This window comes from Fukomys damarensis, unplaced genomic scaffold (genome assembly GCF_012274545.1).
Source record: "Fukomys damarensis isolate Sample0158 unplaced genomic scaffold, DMR_v1.0_HiC HiC_scaffold_24, whole genome shotgun sequence".
NCBI classification, from domain to species: Eukaryota; Metazoa; Chordata; class Mammalia; order Rodentia; family Bathyergidae; genus Fukomys; species Fukomys damarensis.
In genome coordinates this window covers 63,725,576-63,746,054 of record NW_022900936.1, presented here as the reverse complement: position 1 = coordinate 63,746,054, position 20,479 = coordinate 63,725,576, and the positions used below count along the sequence as shown (strand labels likewise).

The 20,479-nt window shown below is 34.2% G+C and overlaps 1 protein-coding gene across 6 annotated transcripts in view; it reads left to right on the top strand.

Moving 5' to 3' along the window:
• Gsk3b (glycogen synthase kinase 3 beta) overlaps positions 1–20,479 on the top strand; it is a 166,357-nt gene that overhangs the window by 77,104 nt on the left and 68,774 nt on the right. For all 6 annotated transcript variants that reach the window (XM_010630018.2, XM_010630016.2, XM_033768033.1 and 3 more), the window contains exons 3-4: positions 4,645–4,728; positions 18,892–19,002. In XM_010630018.2, the coding sequence (XP_010628320.1) occupies positions 4,645–4,728; positions 18,892–19,002 (195 nt within the window). The remainder of the gene's footprint in view (positions 1–4,644; positions 4,729–18,891; positions 19,003–20,479) is intronic.

The window sequence follows — 20,479 nt, the reverse complement described above, 5'->3', positions numbered from 1 at the left end:
AGTACTCTTGTACTTAAAACTTGTCACCTGACTCCTTTTCAGAATTATTAATTAAATAATTAAATTTTTATTATCTCTTCTCCATACTCATCTGTAATACTTTCTGAGTGAGACTTAATCATGCTGTGATGAAGTTGTTATTTTCTTTACCCATTAAAATATGGAACCTTTGAGGGCTATACAGTTTTGCATACTCAACACCCTGGTTCTAATACGTGACTTCAAAATATTTGAAGCAAAATATTTGTGCATAGGGAGTTAATTTGGAGGTGATTGTTTTTTAAGTCAACTCTAGAGTTTTTTTGGTGCAGCTGTGTTTACTGTGGAATCAAAGGTTTAGTCATGGATTAAGCACTTTTTTAGTCCTACTATGATTACTAAGAACTCTGGGTAACCTCCATTTTTGCCAAAGATATATTTCAGTAAAATATTCTTTAAAGCAAAATCTTTGAAGTGAGTCCTGTTTTAGTAGATGTTATGGAAATAGAGCTTTGTGTGGTAGGGGGAAGATCTCCCAAAAGAATAAGCTTTGGGAAATAAAAAACAATGATTAACAGCCGTATGATTCCCACGGTACACCCACATTATTAAGTTTACCAATTGTTTCTTTACCTAAAATTTCACTTTTCCTTTCTTGAACTTTACATAATAATTTTACATAAACAGCCCTTCTGGGAAACCTTGATTCCACACTTTTAGTTTCTAGAAGTTTTTCTTCTTTAAGAGTGAGGTGGCAAGTGATATAAAAATGAACAAAAGCCTCTGTGTCCACCTTAGAAATGGATATATTTTATTGGTTAATGGATAAATTTTTCCTCTAAATGTGACTTTCAAATTTTGTCATTATGTATTTTATTCCATCTTGAGTAGGCATTTTGTTTTTCAAGTAAATTGGGAATGACATATATTCTTTTATCTTCTCTGTTTCAAGTTTTTTAAAAAGTCTTAAGTTCTGTATATGAAGTTGTTTTCTGTTGCATTTTTTTCTTCCCCCCTCAGAGCTGACTGCTTGGGACTTGTGACTACTGTCTAAGATATGAAAGATACTAGAAGGTAGAAGCTACTGCAGAAACGGAGAAATTATGTTGCCAAAGACAGTGACTTGCTTTGAGAGCTCTGTAATATTTAAAAATTCATTTTGCTCTCAAACTTGTAAATAGTTGATTGAAGGTGTGTGTCTTATGTATGTATGTGTGCCTATAATGTAATGTTTGATTTCTTATAGCTTTTCTTAAAAAGCATTCTCAAGAGTATGTAATAAATTTTAAACAATGTTTCTAATGAGAGGAGATTACTATGTTGGAGCAGCTAAGGATGGCCTGGTTAAGGAAGTGGTAATTAAGAAGCAATTTAAGGATGGGTAGGAGCTGTGTAGGTGGAGGGAAGGTCAAGACATTCCAGTCACAGTAACTGACCAGTGGGTTAGAATTGAAAATGAACGACTTTCACTTAAAAGGAAGAAGTCAGACCTAGGTATAATGTAGAGTTCACATCGTTTATTAAATAGAAAATAAGATTAAATTGCTAAGGATACATCAGATTATGAAGAAATTCATTGCTCTATCTCTCACTGCCCCTCTAGCTGGCTCATGCCCCCCCCAGCCTTCCACTTGTCCCACATAATATTGTACTCTTTGGGTTGTTATTTGTTTGTGCATTACATCTTTTAATTTCCAAGCTACCCAGTGTCCTCCTGTCTAAAAAGATAAAGTGTATCTTCTGTAAATAGAACATAGTTGCAAGGTTTTTTGTTTTTGTTTTGGTACTGGGGATGGAACTTGGGACCTTGCGTCACTACTGAACTAAATCCCCAACCCAACAATTTTTTATTATAGTTATTTCATTTACATTTTATGTAATCTGATGTGGTTGAAGTTGCTGGTCCCATGTTGCCATTTGTTTTCTGTATGTCTCATGCTTTTTTTTTTCCTCCTTCCCATTTACTGCTTTCTTTTGTTTAATGTATCTACCATCTTAGGCATGGTGTTGAATTTAACATTTTAAAGTTATTTTCACACAGACAACACATGTAGATGTACACACGTTTGCATGAACGTGTTTTTCTTAGTGGTTGCTCTAGGGATTACAGTTTGCATTTCAGTTTATAACAATTTGATCCCAGTAAAATATAGTTACCATCTAGATTATGATTTTTTAAAATCTTCTCAATATAGTTGCATTAGCTATATTATTCTTTTTGTAAGTTGCCTGGTTATAATCTGTAGATTCTTTCTCCAGAACAATTAGAAGCTCTTGAATTCTGTGTTAAATTTTTTGTTCTTTCATTTCTTGGCCTGGTTCATTGTGACTTTTGGCATGAACAGCCTAGTGCAGTGATGGCAAACCTTTTAGGGCTTTCAATGATAACAAACAAACAGCTGGTTACAGCACACATGCCTCCACTGGGTTAGTGGCTGCGCAGTTACTGGTTAGAGATTGTATTCAAATAATTGAGTTTGTAAGGCTTCCATCATTTTTGATGATCATTCTCTATGTGAGTTAAAAAATTCATTCAAAATTTAGACAGTTTTCAAGTAGGCCTTGCTTTTATTTTTCTATGACCTTCACAAGTCTCACCTGCATGTGTGCATAGCTTCTCACTCAGCTAGAAGTGAGTAAGGAATTTATTTTGCCCCTTCTCCCTCTCTCTTTTCTAGGATTTCCCTGGTAACTTCTTGTGTCTCTCATTTTCTCCCAACTGGACTGCAACCTAAGAGGGGCAGAGATGAAGGCTTTTTTACTCCTTTGTTTCCTATCAGATTTGCTGTTTTTATTGCCAGTACCAATAGGCATTGGTTTTACCTTATGTTCTAAATGATGGTAGCCCCCTCTGAAAGTAAAATTTCTGATTTCCTTGGTAACCGTGGTAAAACTATCTTCCTGAGTTGAGTCATAGTGGGGAATGATAGCATCCCCAGGCCTAGAGAATTTTAAAATGAGGAAATTTATGTATACTTTCCAGAAAAGTAGAATATATAAACAGAAGAGTAAGGGTACATGAATATTTATGTCTGCATAAATCTCTTGGGCATCTTTTTCACTAAAGGTAGTATGCACAGTCTTCTACTACATCTGTCATTGTAGCAGTTTAATAGTTTTGTTACCTTGGTTAGTGAGTCTGAAAAAATTACTCAATTTAACATAGTTGTATATGTGAAAAACAATCAGTTTTATTAGCTGTACATCATTACAGGGATGAGTCTTGGTTTATTGGCATCTGTCTTCCAAGCTAGCTACCAAAATGTGAACTGGTAAAGTATAGAAATACTTCCAGAAACAGCTTCATTTTGGAACGGACCAGAAATTGACAGTTGTGAAATTGCTAATGTTTTCTCTGTCCTCCTTTCCAGTTAAAGCTTGAGCCTGACATCAGTCAGTGTCTTTATTAAAGTAATTGAACTGTATTCTAATTCTGGTTTTGCTTCAATTATGCATTTTATAACAAGTAATAGAATGACAGTTCAATATTTTATGAAACAATTTAAAATACCAGTATTTTCTCTGTATACATGAATCCATCTCTGAAGGTGAGTTTAAAGGAACAGTCACTTATTTCTGCTCCTCTAATCTAAAAACTAGAGGCACCTTACTCTAGAATAGTTCTGCCTATCAGTCTCCTGGGCTTTTATGCACACACACACACACACACACACACACACACACACACACACGGTCTCTTAGTTCCAACCATAACACCATTTTTTCCCCCTCATTGCCAGGTATATACTTCATGTTTTGTAGCTCTTTGGATCATTATACTAACTAAAAAAAACAATATATGTATATGTGTATATATGTATGTATGTATGTATATATTTGGCCACTAGATGATATATTGGTATTTTTGATAGCCTAGTATATTGTTGGAATATATCCTCTTTATATAATCTATTGAAAGTTATCACTGAAAAATAATATGGTACTAAGTAATTATCCTAGTATTTAGTGTTTTGTTTTCAGGAAGAATGAGCCTAACTTTAAAACTTTCCAAAGGGAAAAGTGTTTTTGTGATCTCTACAGATCTATGCCATTTTTAGTGTGCCATGTTTTAACTTTTAATAAAACTTAGCAAGTCAGCCCTGTCATGCAATTAAACTCCTAGTTTTTCATGTGTCTTGGAAAACAAATGACACCAGGCTCATTTGTTTGCTGTTTTGTTTTTAAAGTTACTATTGTAGGTGAAAAAATAACAGTAGTAACAGCTCATTTCAGATATTTCTTACAAACTATGGACCAGTCCCTCACATGCTCTTGTGGTAAAATATCAATTTTTTAATAATTTCTGATTCACCAGACTGACATTTTTTGCAAAATGCAGATCAAATTATTAGAAAAGTAAAATTTAACAAAGAATACAGGTCCTAATTATCATATTCATAAATTTAAAATTATTTTGTCAAGTTGATATTAAACATTCTGAATACTCTTGATCTTGGTATTTATCTTATTGCTGCACTGAAAAATATAGTTCATGGACTCGTAATAAATAATAGTCCAGATCAGAAATGGTCTACAGACCATACTTTTATATAACATGTCCATAGCCTGCTGTTTGTAGTGTTTAATATTATTTTAGAATCCTCTTGGCCATTATAATTAATAGCTGTTATCCTTAAAAAATATTTTCATATGTTTCCTTTTCAGAACCGAGAGCTCCAGATCATGAGAAAGCTAGATCACTGTAACATAGTCCGATTACGTTACTTCTTCTACTCCAGTGGTGAGAAGGTAGGTGTGACAGAAAATATGTACTAAATATTGTGATGACTTGTTATTCTTCTAGATTAACCCCTTTCCTCCTCTCTTGCAACAGAATAGTTCTGCTAATCAAATGAAAGAATTCATGCCATAAGCCCCAGTGATTTTTGAGCCCAAGATACAGTCATTGAATAACATTAGTTATGCTAGGAAATTAATTTTTGAGAATTTATTCTTTTTTGAGCATCTATTTGGTTCTTAAGCAAATTTATTTAATATTTCTCTTTGCCGTATGTGCTTATGTAAACCTCTGAAATTTTATCTGCTTATTGAAGAGAAGAATATTGTAATTTTGGTCAAACGGAAAAATTTTTCCTTAGAAGAGGAAAGGTGAGGACTTCAGTAGTACTAGAATGAGGATTAAATGTGGGGTTAAATGTGGGAAAGCAAATTTGTGTTTTGCCAATGAGAAAGTTGGAAAAAGTGTAGTAGTATTATAAGCTTTGTTATAAGTGGTTACTGTTGCTGATCACATTTAATTATGTGGAAGTAAAGGATAGCAGAATATTTGTATTGAAGACCCCCATACATCATCTTTCCTCCCTTCAGCTTTCTCTTCAGAAGGTGCTGTATAGTACGATATACTTCTGGAGGTGGAAGCAAAGAAAACCAGTTTCTTCTGCCTGACCTTGGTCTACTATATTTCTTTTTGCCTCTTTCTGCCTCTTCTCCCAATTTCCATCTTCTTAGAGCAAGTGTATGCGTACCTGTATGTTTTCTTGCTTCCTTCCCTGGTTTGGGGTGAGGGATCAAGGCAAGTAACAAATTACTTCATTATTTTTGGCAAAATTAATGCAACCATAAAAAGTTCACTTCATTATTGGATTTCAGATTTCATACACGTAATATCTAATATTCTTAGATCCATAGCACCTGTTGATTTCTAGCCTAGTGTCCTTTTTTACTCCACTTAACTTTTCTTATTGTAACAGTTTTTAATCCTTTTATTGAATGCTATTTAAATTTCCTTAGAAATCTCTCCCATAACAGAGCTTGTAATTTTGGAGGATATCTGTGCATTTAAGCAAGATGTTTAAGTCTGTGCCTGCAGATCTAATTATGGTGTATATAATTAATGTGTTTCAGCTAATACATTTTAACAACCATAATGAGAAAATTGGTCTTTTATTCATGCTTGTTTCTCAGTTTTATTTGGAAGATATGCATAATCAAGCATAGTCTCCCACTGGTCCTTAGAAGGAATGGTACCATTTTCCCCAACTTCATACAACCTTCTATATGGGTACTATCAAAAGAACAATGTTTATATAAGGAATGAATTCACTTTGCCATCTTTGCTATTTAAAATTTCTTACACAAGTGGGAGGGAGAGCTTCTGTTTACCAAGCAATCTGTAATGAACCACAAAATATTTTTACATAAAAGGTTACTTACAAAAATTTCTCTTTAAGAAAACTATTACTTGATTACAATAAAAGGAACCAATTAACATAACATGCTTTGTTTTTTAATACTATATCCTTTAGACTCTTAGGGATCTGCAGAGTGAGCTACAATTTAGAAAAGTCTGTTGCTCTCACATTCCAGCTCTGCCAAATATCAAAATATGGAAAAATTACTATTCTACAGAATACCTGAAATTCACAAAATTCTAAATCCAGACCTTCAGAACACTCAAAAAACCTGTTTTTGCAGAAAAACGAATAATGAGGCAGCCAGACAAGCGATTTAAAGAGGAAAAAGTACTACTTCTCTGAAATAAGTCAGAGGTACTAAAATTTATTGAGAAATCTAGAGTATACTGCCTACAAAATGTTCCAGTTAGACTAATTACAGTAGCTCACAACTCCAGTCTGTATCTTAGCTTAATTAGTCCTAGTTAAACTGACTATCCTTTCCCTCAATTACAAGGTAAAACCTGATAATCCCTAATCTCCTAAGAGTCTTTAACAGGTACAGTAAAAAAGGTCACCAAAACAAATGTGTTATTCAGCCAAACTAAGATTAATGAAAATATTTGCCTAAAACTTACAGAAATCCTACTCTGCCTCCACCTAGAGCTGAAAAGTGCTTGCAGATAAAAGTGATTGATGGTAGTTAGCCAAATTCTAAATTCTTATAAATTCCAGAATTCTAAAATTAAAATCTTGTAAGGGTATTGTAGAGTAAAACAATATTACATACTATACATATTATAAGGCAATAGGGAAAGTTAATAATGTTAGAAGTTATTATGTATATACATATGCAAACATGGACAGAATAAGATAATGTAGAAATCAAAGGTCAGTATACTAACACTGAAGAAATTTTTATTGTTTTAAATTTCCAAAAAAGGAGTAATAAAGACCCAGAGAGAAAGCATCACCAAGAAAGAATGAGGAAGACTCAAGCCAGATGGTAATTTGCAAAGATTTAGAGGGAATCAGAGATCCCAAAAAAGAGAGTAGACACTATAAAAGAGGTACAGAGACTCAGAGTGGAACTAACCAAGAGAGAAAGGGAGGGTAGAGCAGACAGAGAGGAAAAAGAGACAAGAGACAGAATGGTAGAGAGAAATGAAATCTGAAGAGAGGGATGACAGATCACAAGAAAGAGATAAAAGCTCAAAGGCAGAAATACAGAAACCCAGAAAGGAAGACAAGAACTGAAGAGAAAGGAGAGTGAAGGGCCAGAGAAAGACTAGTAGAAAATGACAGGGAAAGAATCACAGAAAACTGTAAAGAAAGAGTATTTTAAAAAAATTCCCATACCCATTTGGGTCACCCATTCAGAAACCTAAGCAAGCTTTTCATCTCTGTAATCTTGAAACACAACTCTTACTCTTTCTCATAGTGACCTCAAGTTATCCCCTCACTGTCTCCTCACAGCCTGCTTTAGGCTCATGTTCCTATCACTGATCTTCCTAAAGCTCTCCCCTGTGCCCTCTGTAACCCAAAGAAACTTTCTGATGACCCCAGTCTCTTCATGGAGAGTTCTTTTTACTGCCTCACCCTAAACAGAAACCTAGATCTTAAAGGTGCGGGTTTCCTTGTAGCCCTCTCAAATGCAAATTTTAGAAACAGAAGGCAATACTGTCTGTCAAATTACTGATCTTTCATAGTCCTAGCCTCAAACAACTCTTAGTTTTCTCCCTCCTCAAACTCCATATGACTACATACCCTGTCTTCCCCACCTTCTCAGTATCTCTCTACTTAGAGGCTCACCTTATATGAAACCATACAAGTATCTGTCTGCTGGTTATCTCTACTTGCATGCCTCATGGCCCATCTCAAACTAATATTTCATTTTCCAAAACAAACATATATTATATAAATACACGTATTTAATGTTTCTGCTAGAAAAATGCCTGCCAAATATAGAATGGCTACTTTCACAAATAAATCATCTTTAAGGATTTGTAAGAATCTCGTAGACATTTAGACCCAAGTAGAAATCTAGTCCTGGAGGGTCAGCTCTATACTCAGAACTGAACCCATCTCCTAGGGCTAAAATCAGTTTGCTACATGGTCTCTTGAATGATGTATTTAGTCCTGCCAGAACAATTCAGAAGTGAATACCAAAAGTGAGACAAGAAGATCTTTGCACAGTGGCAGTATCATAGCCAATGAGGTCAGTGAGACAAGAAAACATGATCTTTTTGGTTGGTGGAAGATTATGGGTGGGAAATCTTGAACCTGTGTGTTTTTATATTTTTTCAGAATACTTTAAGAAAATTTTATATTATTTATTATTACACGTTTGCAATTCATGTAGCTTATAGTCATCTTGGGGAGTGGGTACATGCACATATTATAGCTTTTCCTTTCTAATTCCCTCCCCCCCCAGTTCAATTTTTTTCCTTTTTTTAAAAATAAAGATCGTTATTTTCAGCAATATATCCTGCTTTCCCTCTATTTTGTTTTGTTCTATTTAATTTTTAACAGAGCTATCCAAAACTAAAAGAAGTCTGTTACTTACTCTGGAAAATTTATGATGCATAAGTTCTGAGATACATAAGATACCAGAAAGCATGTCTCTTTTTCTAGACAGGGTTCACTGTCCCTGCTGTAACCTCTGTCAATGACTTCTCTGTATCTGTAAGAATGTTTAAGATAAATAGGAACCTGTGAGCAGCAGTGAAAAAAATCATCCTTTGAGGTAATCATGTCAAAGTCTGTCAGCTGTAACCACCAAGGCAGCGTTAGCATGATTCTTTGTAATTTTATTATCTTACGGAATCTTCATCTGGTGTATTATTATGGCAATACTAGTCTCATTGACCAACAAGTAACCTTGACTAAGAAGTAACCCCCAACCTCTTCTCTCTCTCCTCCTAGTCCTCCTCCTCAAGTGGAAGAGATAATAGTCATAAATATATGCACCAAATACTAATACCCCCAACTATATAAAGCAAATATTAAGGGACATGAAAAACCAAATAAGCACTAATACAGTTGTAGTGGGGGATTTAAGTATTCCACTGTCAAAAATAGATCATCTAGACAAAAAAATCAACAACGAAATACTAGAACTGAACCAAGCTTTTGAACAAATGAACTTAATAGATGTCTACAGAGTGTTCCACCCCACAAAATCAGAATATACATTCTTTTTGGCTGCACATGGGTCATTCTCCAAAAAGTAGATGCACATAGAGGCCCTACTCTTAAGCAAAATTAATAGAACATATGTTTTAATACTGAATAGTTTCTGTGGTGTGAAAATATAAAAGTACAAATATGGATCAAAATGTATAATTGATATTGTGTAATAGGAAGAAAATTTCTAAAGGAGTAGGGGAAGTGGGAGGAGTAGGGAAAAACTAAGAAGGGAAAAGAAAAAAATATGAAAGGAAAAACATGAAAACAAAATCTTTGTAAATAGGGTGGAGAGGGTGAATAGAGGGCGGGGGAATGGGAAAAAATAAGAACCAAGATATGTTATGTAAAGGTACAAGATCCTAATGATTAATGTAACTATATTGTATACCTAAATTATACCAATAAACTCAGTGAAAAAAAAATCTCTTGAGTCCAAGCATTCCTCCTGTGTTAGTCCCCTGAGCAGCTACCATTACAGATATATAAGAACTGGCTTCATCTTCTGTTTTAGGGAACAGTTGTAAGTTATTGTTAACCTCTTTTGTAAGCGTTTGGTAAAATTTACCACTGGGGCTATAAGGTCCTGGACTTTGCTTTGTTGGGATATTTTGATTATTGATTTTCTATTCCATCTCGAGTCACTTTAGTAATATCTGTACTTATAGAAATCTGTCCATTTCGTGTAGGTTATGTAACTTGTTAGCATAGTTCTTTGTAGAATGCTTTTATGCTCCATATTTTCATAAAATAAAATGTAATGTTTTCACTTTCATTTCTGCTGATATAGTTATCTTTTCTAATTTGTTAATCTAAAAGCATGTCAGTTTTATTAATTGAAATTAAAATCAAATTCTGGTTTTCTCTATATTTTATTTACCTCTGCTTAAATATTTTTATTATTTCCATCTTCCTGTTAGCTTTTTAAATTTATTGTCTCCCTTTTCCAAATCATAAAGCTTTGTTATTGATTTTTAGTCTTTTTCCTTGAGTCTTTTTTCCCTGATAGGCACACTAGGTAGGAATCAAACCTAGAGACTAGTACGTATTTACACATGTATTCTACTTCTGAGCTGTACCTCCAGCAAGATGTTCTTTCTTTTAATGTAGGCCTTTACAACTATAAAATTTCTTTTGATCACTGCCTTTGCTGCATCCTAGTATGCTCTATTTTTGTTTACATTCATCTCACATATTTTCTAATTTTTATTATGAGTGAATTTAATTTTATATATGATTTATTGTTGTCTAGAGTGAGTTAATTTCCATACATTTGTGAATTTTCCAGTCTTTTTTTTTTTTTTTTTTTTTTTTTTTTTTTTTAAAAAAATTTGAGACAGGGTCTCACTATGTATTTGAGACTGACCTGAAACTCACTTTGTAGCCCAGGCTGGTCTCAAACTCTTAGCGATCCTCTGGCCTCATCCTCAAGTGCTGGGATTACAAGCGTGCGCCACCACTCCTGGCTCTACAGTCTTCTTAATGTTAATAATTGCTAATTTTTATTGTGGTCTGCTGAGCCACAATACCTGACACCTGTGACTAAAAGGAGGGAGGATTATTTTGACTCCAAGGCAGGATGGCATGTAACAGTGGCATAGTAGAGGAATAGCTGCTTACTTCATGGCAGACAAAGTAGAAAGCCAAGAGAGGAGCCGGAAAGGGAGATATAACCTTCCCAGTCAAGCTCACAGTCATCCCTCTTCCCACCAGGGACTACCTTGTAACAGCAAAAGTTAGCTATAATGACCATATAATGCAGTCACCTTCCAGAGGTCCTGCCTATGATTACATGAGACTTTAGGAGGACATCTAGGTCAGAAGACATATTTCCTATGATTTCAAACTTCTTAAATTTAACAAAACATCTGTTCATGATAAAGACCATAAAGAAAATAGATATAGAAAGACCTCATCTCAATTTGATAAAAAGCCACTTATGACAAACCTATTGCCAACATCATATTAAATGGGAAACATCTAAAGTCAGAAACAAGGCAAGGCTTTCCACTGTCCTTCCTGTTCAGTATGGTACGTTATGAAACATTAGCCAATCAGGCAAGAGAAAGAAAAAAGATACAGACACGATCCTCTCTATAAAAGACAAAAGAAATCCCAACAAAAGACTCCCTAGAATTAATAACCAAATTCAGCAACATAGCAGGACACAAAAACAATAGCATTCCTCTGTACAATAATGAATTGAGAAAAAATTTTACGAAAATAATGCCATTCACAATAGCATCAAGAAAAATTAAATACTTATAAATTAATCTAAGTAGTGGACTTTGTAGCATTCTTCTACAATACTCTAAAAAAGAAGGTGTTGAATAATACAACAGAAAAATGGAAAGGTAACATGTGTTCCTTGATAGGCAGAAACTATTTTCAAAATGTTCGTACTTCCAAAACTGATATATAGATTTAATGCATACCACCAGCATTCCCCACTGAACTAGGGAAAACAGTACTAAACTTCATATGAAACCGGAAAGGTCCCAGAATGACAAAAGCAATCCTGAACAGTGAGAGGAAAGCAAGAGGCAACACAATCCTGGATGTCAAGTTATATTACAAAGCTACAGTGGTAGGAAACAACATTGTAACTGAACAAAACACAGTGTGAATCAGTGAGACAGAATAGTGGATGCAGAAAAAAACCAAGGCACATTCAGCTATCTGATCTTTCACAAAGGGGCCAAAAACATATACTGAAGGAAAGATAGCTCTTCATTGGTGCTGGGAAAACTACATGCCAGAAATTGAATCTAGACCTTCATCTCTCACCACGCACTAATGAAAAATTAAAAAGATTCAAAGATCTAAATATTAAACACAATCTGATGGATGATAAAATCAGCAAAATTTAAAGATAAACGCATAGTCAAGGGCTTTCTGAACAGAACCAAATTGCACAAGAAATAATATCAAGAATCAACAAATGGGATTGTATAGTTAAAAAGGTTCTGCACAGCAAAGGAAACAATCAGCAGAGGAAGAAACAACCTACAGAATGGGAAAATGATTTGCCAACTATTCCTCAGACAGAGAACTAATATCTAGTATATGTAAAGTACTCAAAAAATTAGATCTCCCGAAAAAAATAGCTGAAGAAATGGGCAACTGAAATGAATAGATACTTATCAGATGAAGTATTACAAATGGCCAATAAGTACGTGAAAAAATGTTCATTATCTCTGGCCATTAGAGAAATACAAATTAAAACAACACTGAGATTCTATCTTACTGCAGAAGAAATGTCAATCATCAAGAAATTAAATAAGCACAAACGCTGGTGAGGCAGTGGGGGAAAAGGCATCCCTCTCCATTGTTGGTAGGAATGTAATCTAGTACGACTACTATGGAAATTACACTGAAAACTTTCAAAAAACTAAGATTAGAAATTCAGTTCCAGCACGCTGATTTTCCCCCTTCTAGGTATCTTCCCAAAGAGTTAAAGCCTAATAATAATGGTAATAATAATAATAATAATAATAATATGCATATGCACATTTATGACAGTACATCTCATGATAACTAAATCTTGGAAGCAGCCTCAATGTCCATCAACAGATGAATGGATGAAGAAAATATATTTATACACAGTAGAGTGCTCCTGTGCCATAAAAACAATAAATTTGAGTTATTTGTGGAAAAATTATGCACCTCGAGACTGTAATGTTAAATAAACACAAGTTTAAATATTACATGAGAGGCTCAAAGTATAAATAAATAGTAAAGCTAGATAAAAATGATAATAGGAAAGAGGAGGACAGATCTTTTGTAGACAGGAAGGGGAGATGGAGACATGAGGAAAGAGATGAAGTAAGAATTAAAATGTGTTACGTATATATACCAATTCCCCACAATAAATATAATTATGTACCACAAACATGGACTAATAAAAATAAAAGCCAAAAAATTTTTTTGAGTTTTGTTTTCTTAACATATAACCTTTTGTGGATTATGCCCCATGTTCACTTTAGAGGAAAATGGTTTCTGTTTTGGAATGGAGTATAGTTTATATATCTTTAATGATCCATTTGGTTTATATAGCATTCAAATTCTCTATTTCCTTTTTGGTCTTCTATCTTGATATTTTACCCATTATTGAACTTGTTATATTAAAGTTTCCAACTGTTGTAGAAACTATTTCTCCCCTCATTTCTGTCAGTGTTTGCTTCATTTATTTAAGACTCTGTTTTTTGATATGTATATGTACATAATTGTTACATCTTCTTGATTGTTTTATCAGTACATAATGTTTTGGAGGCCTTTTATGTCTTTTTCTTACCCCTACTCTGGCTAGAATCTGCAGAACAATGTTGATTGGAAGGGATTAAAGAATACTTCCTTTGTTTTGTTCTGTTTTAGGGGAGGAATTTTATCTTTAAGTATGATGTTAGCCTCTGGTGTTTCACAGATTTTTCACTTGAGACAGTTCCTTTCTATTCCTAGTTTGTTTTTTCCATCTGTTGAAATAATTATGATGTAATTCTTTAATTATGATAATTATCATAATTATGATAAGTCTTTATTCTATATTAGTGTGATATTTTATGTAATGTAGTTCTCCCTTATCCACATGGAACATGCTCCAAAATCCCTGGTAGATGCCTAAGACCACAGGTACTTCCAAACCAAACACTATTTTTCCTGTTTATATGCCTATTGAAAGTTTAATTTATAAATTAGGCACAATAAGACAATAACAATACAAATAAAATTTAAGTTATGACAGTATACTATAATAAAAAGTTACGTGAATTTTCTCTTTCCTATTCTCCCTTCCCCTCCCTTCTTCCCCCCAAAAATATCTCATTTTGTATCTATCCTTCTTCCTGTGATGGTAGCAATTTCTGTGAGATGATACATTGTTTACATGAGATGAAGTGAGGTGAAGGCATTGTAACATAACACTTGAACACAAGCACTGTAAAACAGTAATACCTCAGTTTACAAACCCTTCTATTTGCAAATACTTTGGTTCATAAAAATCCCTTTGCAAACTTGATGTCAGGTGACACACATGACCACAGCCATCTTCCCACATGAACACAAACATAGCCATCTTCCTCAAAATCTTAAAACAAATTAAGTTCATAAACCATGGTACCACTGTACCTTGGACAGTTGATTTGATCTCTCAGACAACTATTAAGTGATTAGTGGGCAGATATAGTATATTGCTTAGACAACCTGGATAAAGAGATGATTCATGTCCTGAGTGGGATAGAGTGAGATTTCATCCTGTGATACTCAGTTTAGAAGTTATTTTTCATGTAACATTTTCATCTGCTTTGACCATAACCGCAGGAGGTGATAACTGGAAGAAGGGACTACATAAGCTGGATTTTGACTGTTAAAGCTACCTTGCATTTCTGTGATTAATTTTATTTAGTTTTGATATAAAATCGTGTTTGTATGTTGCCAGATAGATTTCCAGTGAAACCATCTATACACACAGGTGCTTTTTGAGGGAAGTTTTAAATTACTGATTCAATTTTTTTGCTTATAATAGGTTCATTTAAATTTTCTATTTCTTATTTGTCCATTTAGTAATTTGTCCATTTCATCTAAGGTATCTTACTTGTTGGCATACAGTTAATTTTTAGTTTTCCTTAAAATTTCTATAAGATCAGTTAAATCTCTGCTTTATTTTGGTTTTGATAATGGGAGTCTTCTCTCTTCTTTTCTCTCTCACCTTACTTTGCTTCCAGTCAGTATGACTACACATTTGTCAATATTGTTGAAATTATTTCCTCAGTGAGCTTACTTTTGATTTTATAGTCTTCACTATTTCCTTCCTTTTACTTGCTGTGGGTTTACTCCCCCCCCCCTTTTCATCTTCTCTCTTCCTCTCTGCCCCCAAGTAACTGGAATTACAGGCATGTGCCACCAATCCCAGTTAAGATTGTTGATTTGAGTTTTTGCTTCTTTTCATGCCATTTTTTAAAGGTACTTAAGTTTCCCTAGCTGGGATTACAGGCATGTGCCAGCAAGCCCTGTTAAGTTGAAATTATTGATTTGAGATTTTTATCCTTTCTATACCATTTGTCAGCGGTTCTTAAGCTTCCTTAGCCAGTTAAATTTTTACTCTTACTGTTGGGTATGTGTATGGATTGGATATTGTTAACCATGTAGTTCAAGGAGCTCACATTTATTTGTCATAGCTTAGGATTTTGTCTCTCATTGTTTCCCAAAAGATACAGCTTTGGGCATTCATAGTTTTCCAGCCTTCTAAATATGATTATATCACTTCTCAGCCTTTTGGCTGACATCATGTGTAAATATGATTGTGATTTTACTTTTAAGCTTGGCTTCTGTTGCCCTTGGGTGAAAGAGCTTCTTGTTCAGTCAGTGTTTTATCAGGGACTGTGTGCCAGTTATGCTTCTTTACTGTGTTGATGTGTCTGTGTGTAAGTAGGGCAATCCTTTCTAGTCCATCACACATCCTGCTCAGATTTCCTGAGTAGACACAGCCAACAGGTGTACACATCCTATCTCCAGAGATGACTGAGCTCCCACATAGCCTCCATTTGGATTTTTCCTTGATTCTTTCTGTAAAGCTTTTGGTTGCCTTGCCTTTTTGCTTGTATGAAAGACCTACCATCCTCCTCTCAGTTATTCAAAAGATCTTCATTGTTTTAAAAAATGTTTATAAGTATGAAGTCTTCCCCATTCTATTGTAAATAGTGTCCTTAGATAGAGCTTGTGATACCCTTTCCCTCTGGACAGCATCCCCGTTCTACTTTACTAGAAGAGCTATTTCACTTTTTCAGTAAGTGCTAGAGAAGTGGCAGTAGTGATCCCTCATCTTGTTCAGTTGTACTGTCATGGAAACTTTGCCCTTTAAGCCAGCTGGGGTAGAGACTATTAGCATCTTAGCCTGCTATGTCTAGAGTCTCCATCTTACTTTGGCATCTTGGGGAGGAAGGGAAACAAAGTTCTTTTGGTTCTGCCCAAATACAGAGCTGCATCTGGAGACTAGATAAGAAAGGCCACCAACCACCTATCCTTCTGGTCTTCCACACAACCCTAGACTGGAAGCTTTGGTGATCTTGGTTTTTTACCTGTCTAGATTTCCTGGGTAGATTCTCCTTAGTATGGAGGTATGGTGATGGGGAAAAGAAGTAGGTCCTTGCTTTCTCTCTCCCTCTTTTCAGACTTCACTCTCTGGAAGGCAGTCACTATGTGCAGACCACATCTGGAAAGGGGAAGTTATGCATCTATAAATCCTTTTCCCTACTAGGATATAGTCACATAAATTATTTTGGATTTTTTTTTAATTGAGTTTATTGGATCAATCTAGGTATATAATACAGTTACATTCATCATTGGGATTCTGTACCTTTACATAATAGGTCTTGATTCTCATTTTTAAAATTTTGCATGAGCGAGTTCTCTATCAGTGTGTAGACTCTTACTGATCAAATCCTTTTCTTCAGCCATTGGTAGCTCTTAAGACAGCTTTATATTTCTTTAATATATTGCCAGTAATGCAGGCTTTTGATTTATTTTGTTTTTAGCATGTCTTCTATTTTCTAGCACTATAATATGTAGATTAGTAATTCCTTGCTCTTCACAAATCTTCATTCATCTTTTGCATGTATATGCACAGACAATCATTTCATAGATTTAATTCATTGTCATGACACTGGGGGGTCTTTATGTGTTCACTTTTGAGTATGTTAACCTGTTACCTGAATCTGAGCTTTCACCTGAATCATGTTGTGCCTATTGGGTAGTGACCTTTTCTAATGCTGTTTTCACAAACTGAATTTTCTTGTCCTCTTTGTTAGATGAAAAATTGTAGCTCATTGTATGGTTTTATTAAATTTCTTTAATTATGAGTAAGGTTGAACCATCTTTATTTTCATTGGCCATTTGTATGACCATCTAGTCATAGTCCTTCCTAGTTTTTCTATTAGAATATTGGTGTTTTCTTACTGACTTCCAGAAAGTCTGTACTTTAAAAAAAAAAAAAAAAATCAGTGGTTTTGTCATGTCATTAACAAGTTTACAATTTTAGTGTTTATTTTGTTTTAGGTTATGACACAGGGATAAAGCTAGCCTTGCTTGTATTTTCAGTGCTTCCCTCCCTTTTCCATTCATCCTCCAACTTCCTAAGCAAAAAGGCTTTCCCTAATCTGTATACTTTTACTACTATATCATTCCTTTCTCTTGCCAGTCCAGAGTACCCATCAAAGGAAAGAAATTTGTTTTGAAGTTTTTTGCCAGCTAAAATTTCCTGACCCAATTCAAAGGAGGATTTTGCCTCCCTGATTCTGTTAAGTATTTCATTATGGTTCCAAAATACTGCTTTGCATCCCTCGAGGTTTTTAGAATGATATCATGGTTATCTTTAAAACTACAGCCTCAAGCCATTCTGTTTCCTTGACCTAAGAAGTCAGGTGGGGATAAGAGCATCATCATACTTTGTTTTTACAGAGATGAGATGAAATAATTCATGCTGTTGTTGTTAGGTGAGATCAAAAGTTTGTCAATTAAATTTCTTTGTTTGTAGCTTTAATGTGGAGTTTGTAAAGTACAGCCACTGCATAGCGAGACCCTGACTCCAAAATAAATAAATAATAGGTAAATAAAATGCTTTAATATTAAATTCAGATGTCTCACTTAAGCAGCAGTCCACTTCCTCTGGAGTGTAGATATCTGAAATGCTTAGTAAATTACTAAAAACTGAAACTCTCCACTTCATTTTGCTTGATAAGATGATTTCAAAGTACAAGAGTATAAAAGTTTGTTTCACTGCAATTTTTCCTACTGTGGAGCCAGTAGTGATTGTTTTTTTCTTCAGCCTAACTAATGCTGATTCACATGAACAGGGTAAAGGAAGTACTCTTCTTCTTTCCTACTTGATTAGATTTCCTTTCTTTCTCCTGATTTGGGTTGATGGTATTATGCTTGCCTCATAATGGATCTTTAAGCATACGACCCTCAACAAGCTTGTGAGTATAGTAACTCACTGCCTTAAAAGTTACTCTTTTTGTTTCCGTTAATTATAGAATATATGTGGTTGTTCTGCCAATTATAGACTGTTGGTAACCATAAAATCTTTTTTGTGGAGATTGGAAATATTTTTAAGAATTTCCAGCCCAATTTTTCTTATTATAGTTGAAGAAAATGAAGCCTAAAGAGAGTGTCTTGTGTACACCAACTGGCCACAGAGCTGAGGCTGGAGATCTTGTTTCTCAGCTCCCAGTTCAGTACTGTCCTTATTGCTGTGCTACCTTTCCTGGTAGGATATAAGAACAGGTGATTCTCAGCCGAGGGAATGTGAAATTTTATGATAGGATATACATACTCTAAAATCATGGGAAGCAAAATAATAGTTTAAATATGATTGGGAATCTTAGCAGTATTGAAATGGTTGTGTTTTTAACATATATTACTATTAATAAAGTATGGTATGCTTATTTTTACTGTTATGGTTATTTTATAAAGTAATTTTTGTGTAATTAAATGTTTTCATTAAAAATCTGAGTAAGTAAATGCATATAAAGTTTACTCTAACTTGAATATTTAAAGACTAGTTTCTGATCGATTTTTGTTTCTGAATAAACTCTTTCAGAAAGATGAGGTCTACCTTAATCTGGTGCTGGACTATGTTCCAGAAACAGTGTACAGAGTTGCCAGACACTATAGTCGAGCCAAACAGACGCTCCCTGTGATCTATGTCAAGGTATGTAAAAATGGAACAATTTCCCATTTTAAAAATATTTATCATGAGCCAGAGAGAATATTGGTTATATTTTAATCATATTATTAGCATTTAATAATTAGAAAAAACTGCAAAAGTATAAAGTTTTCTCAGATTCTTTTGTATAGTGCTAAGATGTGAAGCCTTTAGTCATATTAAAGCTACTTAGATAAATTGAGGTAGTCTTTTCACAGGTAATTAAGGATTTTAGTTCTGCTAACCATATATATTTTTATTTAATTTCCAGTATCTTGTGCCACAGACCAAAAATAACATCATATAAACTCACACATTAAATTATATAGTTGTACACTAAAATGTAATGTTTTATTGACATCTATAGATTTATTACATCTTGTAGCAAAAGTTTAAACTTTGGCAGCTTTAAGCATATACAGGTATTTAATTTATAGCATCTAGTTAGTACCATCTTATTTATTTGATAGAACTCATAGAGTAGGTAGGGGTTGCATAATTGTTATGAAAGTGGTAGACATTTAAAAACATTATTTTATTAACTATGACGCTATGAAATTTACTAGGAGTTAAGTTTGAAAGTTCAGGTATCTGATTGCTTAAATTTTACCCTTTATAGAAATTACTGTAGAAAATAAAGTGACATTAATTCTCAATGTCTTATGGGTCAAGTTTTGAAAATTTCCTTAATTGTTATAGTTTTAAACTTCATAATAATAAAATGATTACCAAAGTAGGAACATTAATAATAAAAGTTCTTTTAGAACTGGTAGCTAGATTATTTGGGCAAGTAGATCTGGGCTCTTACTGAATCAAGTGTTAGGGATTAAAGCTGATTCCAGCATCATTTTATTTGCAGCTATCAAAATTTGGTTGAGGTTGTGGTTAAATTTATAGTTGTAGGACTGTTAGAGTTTTTTTAAACTTTTTGTTTGTTTTTACTATATGTAAATACTTTATTGTGGTTTTAGAACAGCAAATCCTATTCTAGATAGTTGGCACAGTAGTATATCCCTTTGAACTCCCTAAGCCGACAGAAATCTATGAGCTGCTTAGTAGTATAGAAGGATGATGGTTTGGATTTGCCTGTACCATGGCTTTTATTATTGCCAGTGTATAGCATTGTCATGTTTATGAAAATCCCTAGATTTGGTTCCTGAAGACCTAGTTTTGAGGCCCAACATTTCTACTTGGTTACATCCTTTTAGAAAAGTCATGATCTGTTCTCTCCTTAGCTTCCATATTGGTAATATTTGACTTCGTTCCTTTCTAAAATATAGCTGTAAAATTGTCTTGTCAAATGAGCCTAACATATAAGAGAACATTTGGGGCTTTAAAGTAGAAGTAAAAGAAGATCTTAATGTCATCAAAAAATGGCATGATGGGGCCGGGGATTTAGCTCAGCGTTTTGGTGGCCTGCCTTGCAAGCGTAAGGACCTGAGTTCAGTCCCCGGTACCAAAAAAAAAAAAAAAAAAAAGGGCA